Raw genomic sequence first — 5,386 nt, 5'->3', positions numbered from 1 at the left:
AACAAGCATTAGGATATCATGGAGGAAGCACTTACATGGTGGAATGAACACTTGCTTGGTGGGAGGAGCACTTGGCCATAGTGGGAGGTGCACTAGGCATCTTGTTGCTTTCTTGGTGCAACACAATACACGGATTGGAAAACATCTGTTACAAACACGGATTATATCACGTTAATATTCACTATTAACAAATAAATTTGGTCCAAATAATTAATCAATCGATCGATCATTTGATCAAATCCAAATTCAAATCCAATTCCCATTTCTCATGCACTCTCATTTTAAGATTATTTCATCTTAAACAAAAACTCAACAATCCAAAACTCAACAGCATCCACCAAAACACACTAACTTTAGAAAATTCATCAATTGCAGCCATTGACGCCCCAGAAAGCAATACTACATCCGAACATTCTAATCTGGCATTTAAAGTTTTGGCACATTTTAAGAGATAATTGACAAAATTTCTTTAAATGAAAAATTAATGACTATACGTCTTCTTAAAGCAGCAAGGTGGCCAGTTGATAAAAGAAAATAATGCCATCTTAATCTTTTTAAAATAACAAATGTTGTGGAACAAATTTAATTAGCTAGAAGAGATACTAGTAGTCGTAGTCGTAGATAAGAAGGACCGGAAGTAGTATAAACTAACAAAGCAGAAGGAAAAAAAAAAAAAACCTTTGAACCATGTATTGTACTATATAGTACAAACAAGAATCAAAGTGAATTTTTTTTTATTAGTAGTACAAATATATCGTCATATTCAATATCTGAGATCATGTTTAATGCATTCACCAACTACCTCATACAACTTCACCGTAAATGCATTTAACATTCAACTGCATTCGTATATTTGTAATTAACCAAGGAGTAATACAGGTAGCAGAACTGCAGAAGGTAGTTAGATTTAAATGAAAACAAGACAATATTCACCGACAGGTCACTCACTATATATGTAACTGATTCTGAAACTACTTTTGCTCCATCCCATCAATCAATAGTCTCTCAAATTATTTGCAAAGTTCTTAGTTCTGCTTTTGTTGTTGAAAATATGTCATCCATTGGAAAGATTGATGTTGAAGTTGAGGTGAAAACTCCAGCAGACAAATTCTGGAATAGCATTAGGGACTCAACCAATCTCTTCCCTAAGGCTTTTCCTGATCAATACAAGAGCATTGAAGTTGTTGAAGGTGATGGCAAGTCTGTTGGCTCAGTTCGTTTGATCAAGTATGGTGAAGGTAAACAGTAACAGGCTACTTCATGGATTATATATCTTGGTGTAATTTAATCTATTGCCGGTAGATAACCTGTCTTATCTTCTAGGTCACTAATTTCACTTATATGATCTGGATATGTCTTATTCCTCGTTCTTTATTATTACATGTTGTGTCAGTCGCTTCCGTTACCCTATTACCTTGTTGTTGCTACTTTTTGTCGCTTTATTTTCACTGTTTCTTGAGTGTCTTTCTACCTTCACAAGCTAGGGGTAAGGTTAGCGTACTCATTACCCTCCTCAGACCCCACTCGTGGAAGTGCACTGAATTTGTTGTTGTTGAGCTGTTATCTATGAAGATTAAACTGATTGATATGAGACAATAACACGGTTCTTTTGTCTGCTATTTATTTTTCACAGGATCGCCATTGATTACGTTCGCAAAAGAGAAAATTGAGTCAGTTGATGAGGGAAATAAGGCAGTGGTGTACTCTGTAATTGATGGGGAAACCATGAAATACTACAAGAGTTTTAAGGGCAGCCTCACTGTATCTCCAAAAGGAGATGCAAGTTTGGTGAAGTGGTGCTGTGAATTTGAAAAGGCAAGTGATGAAGTTCCTGAGCCTCAACTCATCAAAGATTTTGCTGTCAAAAACTTCAAGGATCTTGATGCTTATCTCATTGGGGCATAAAGATCTTCTGTGAGAGAAATTATCGCATAGTTTGCTCTTTGCTGAATAAAACCTAAAATAAAATCTTATCTAGCAGAAAATATAAGTAGACTTAACTTTTCTAGTAATGTAAGTGTCAAGAATGGAAATAAATTAAAGTCAAGCTATATGGAAATGTGATGCTAGTTATGGCATTCTGTGTTTTTATTTGCCTAGAATTTGGTTTCACATGGATTCAAAATGGCATTTCTCATGCTAATCAATAAATAATGAGTTGTCTGAGGAGCTGAATTGAGAGCTACATTCACTTCACTGAACATTCAGTAGTATTGAGTACTAAATTGTCTCCTATATGTTGACCAATTAAATGGAGTACTCTCCTCCATCTCAATTTACGGAACCTGTTTGACTGGACACGGAATTTAAGAGAAAATGAAGACTTTTAAAATTTGTGGTTCTAAACAAGTCAAAAAGGGGCCCAGAATATTTGTGTGGTAATAAAAACTTCTCATTAAGGTTAGAATTGTAAGTTTAACTTAAATTGTTTCTAAATAAGAAAAGGAATCATTCTTTTTTGAACGACCCAAAAAGGAAATAGGTTCAAAACGAGGCGAGTAATATTCAGCCAAAAAGAGGGTAGTCTTTAGATAGAAACATGGGAAAGCAAAAGAGCGCTTTGCTTTTTCTTATCTTATTCTCGCCCCGATCCACACATTGACTACCAATAATGATATAAGACCTTACTGCTATAAGGATATACTACTCACTCTCCAGTGAGTGTAGTGAAGGACGGCTTGTTTTACTTATGGCATCGCTGATGTGCTTTCCAATGAAAGCGATTTCATATATAATCAAAGATCTCTCTACGAAAATTAATAGACACCTCTTTGCTGAAATTTACTTAATAAAGAAAATTATATATGTATACTATATGTTGAATTTCTTAGTTTTTTCATACGTTTAATTTTTATATTTTAAATATTCGTAGTAAAAATCTTGGCTCCCCTGTTGTATAAGAGTAGGGTGACAAAATGGTTACCAATACTATTAGACTCCTATATTATCAGCTACGTGGATGTGATTTTGAACTTGCACCGAATCTCAACCAATAAAAAATGAGTTTTAATTATAAATTACCTGTGTGGAGGGGCCAGGGGACACAAAATATCAATACAGATGCAGGTAAAAATTGATGGTGGAGGAAGGCTTGTAATTGTTTTCGACATATATCAGAGGGTCAATGACACTGTTAGTGTTGAGTTTCTTTTTAATATAGAAAGGTATTAAAAAGAGGGTGAATGGGAAATAGAGGGAAATGAAAATTTTGAGTAAAATTCTAAGTTTCTCTCTCCTTTTAATGAGACATTGTCCCTCATTGATAGAGGAAAAGGAGTTTGGTGGGTTTATATACAAATGCACTTCATGTAGTTCTTAAAGAGTTAGGAAGAAGGCAAGCCTCGCGCCGTCGTCGTCGCTCACTCGGCTCAGCACAGTTAGTTGCAAGAATGATCAAAATTATGTATCATTTCACACGCAGTAAAATCTGGGATAACATTGTAATCAACACTGTAATTAGGGGTGTACATAGGTCGGGTTAGTTTGGGTTTTTCAATTACCAACATTGTAATCAACACTGTAATTAGGGGTGTACATAGGTCGGGTTGGTTTGGGTTTTTCAATTACCAACACTGTAATTAGGGGTGTACATAGGTCGGGTTAGTTTGGGTTTTTCAATTACCAACATTGTAATCAACACTGTAATTAGGGGTGTACATAGGTCGGGTTGGTTTGGGTTTTTCAATTACCAAATCAAACCAATTATGTCGGATTATTAAATTTAAAGACCAAACCAAACCAATAAAATTCGGGTTTTTTAATCTCAGTTTTTTCTCAGATTTTCGGGTTTTCGGGATTTTTTTTCATAAAGTCTTTATAGCACAAAACATCAAATTTGTGCTTCAACTATTTCTTTAATTCTAGTAAGATAGAACTATATAAGGTGTTTTTTAATAAAATAACATAAATATGAAATGAGTCATGACGTTGTACTAAAATATGCAACAAGAAATATAATAAAATCGCATAAAATAAATATTATTAATAAGTCATAATAAAAACAAATATAATTTAAAATTATTAAGTTGCTAAAATAAGTACAGCTGATAAATACTATTATTTATATGACTAAACACTAAAAGAAAAATAAGTTATGCATTTTATCTAAACCATGGGGAAACTAAGAAATAAATATCCAACACTATTTTCATTCATAGTACTAATGAATTGAATGTCTTTTATTAGTATTAATATTGATTTGATTTTGGTTTAAGATTTATTTGAGTTACTACCATTTATGGACAACAAAAAATATTGGAGCATAAAAAAATTATAAGTCCAAGCTTGAAATAATACGTTAAAAGATAAAATTATGAAAAAGTTTAAGAAACATTTATAAACTACACTACAATAAATATTTTTATGTATTAAACATGTTTAAAACTTCTATACATATAATGTCGGGTTGGTTTGGTTTCGGTTTGACTTTTTTTTAGCTAAAACCAAACCAAACCAATTATGGTCGGGTTTTCTTTTCCAAAACCAAACCATAATTGGATTTTTTTTCTCGGTTTGACTCGAATTAGCGGGTTAGTGCAGTTTGTCGGTTTCATTTGTACACTCCTAACTGTAATGATTTCTTGATTTCTACTTTCAACTGAACTATCAACAATTCCTGGCCATTTTTAAAACTACTTTTGGTCACAGATGTCTTAGACTCTCAATCGTAAATAGGGGTGTACATAGGCCAGTTAGTTCAGATTTTTCAATTACCAAATCAAACCAATTGTTCCGAATTTTTAAATCTTTAAACCAAATCAAACTAACAAAAGTTGGATTTTTCAATCGCGATTTTTCTCGGGTTTTTCGGGGTTTTTTTCCGATAAAATCTTCATAGCATAAAATTTATAATTTGTGCTCTAATATTTCTTAGGTCCTAATAGGATAAACTATATAAAATATTACCCAATAAAATAACACAAAATAATGTAAGATGAGTCATGATTATACTAAAATACTCAACAAATCGCATAAGATAAATATTGCTAATTAATAAGTCATAATAAAAATAAACATAATCTAAAAGTACTAAGTCATGTTAAAATAAGTACGACTAATAAGTACTAAGTACTAATTACATGACTAAATGATATTAAAAGTAAGTTATGCATTTTCACTATCTAAACCAATGCAAAACTAAAATAAAAAATCCATTACTATTGTCATTCCTAGTATTAAATTGAATTTTTTTTGTTAGCATTAGTATTGATTTGATTTTGCTTTGGGCTTTATTTGAGTTACTAACTTTTATGTGCTATAAAATATATTTGACTATTCAAAATTCTAAGTCCAAACTTGAAATAATACATTAAAAGATAAAACTATTAAAGAGTTTAAAAATATTTATAAATTACATTACAATAATTATTTTTATCTATAAAATATT

General features: G+C 31.9%; 1 protein-coding gene across 1 annotated transcript; it reads left to right on the top strand.

Moving 5' to 3' along the window:
• Positions 1-879: 879 nt before the first annotated feature.
• Positions 880-2,078, top strand: LOC104236968 (MLP-like protein 423). The gene is made up of 2 exons (XM_009791021.2): positions 880-1,238; positions 1,634-2,078. The coding sequence occupies exons 1-2, from the start codon at positions 1,052-1,054 to the stop codon at positions 1,903-1,905; spliced, it is 459 nt and encodes a 152-aa protein (XP_009789323.1). The 5' UTR covers positions 880-1,051; the 3' UTR covers positions 1,906-2,078.
• Positions 2,079-5,386: the final 3,308 nt, after the last annotated feature.

This window comes from Nicotiana sylvestris, chromosome 10 (assembly GCF_000393655.2).
Source record: "Nicotiana sylvestris chromosome 10, ASM39365v2, whole genome shotgun sequence".
NCBI classification, from domain to species: Eukaryota; Viridiplantae; Streptophyta; class Magnoliopsida; order Solanales; family Solanaceae; genus Nicotiana; species Nicotiana sylvestris.
This window is presented reverse-complemented; position numbering and strand designations above follow the sequence as displayed.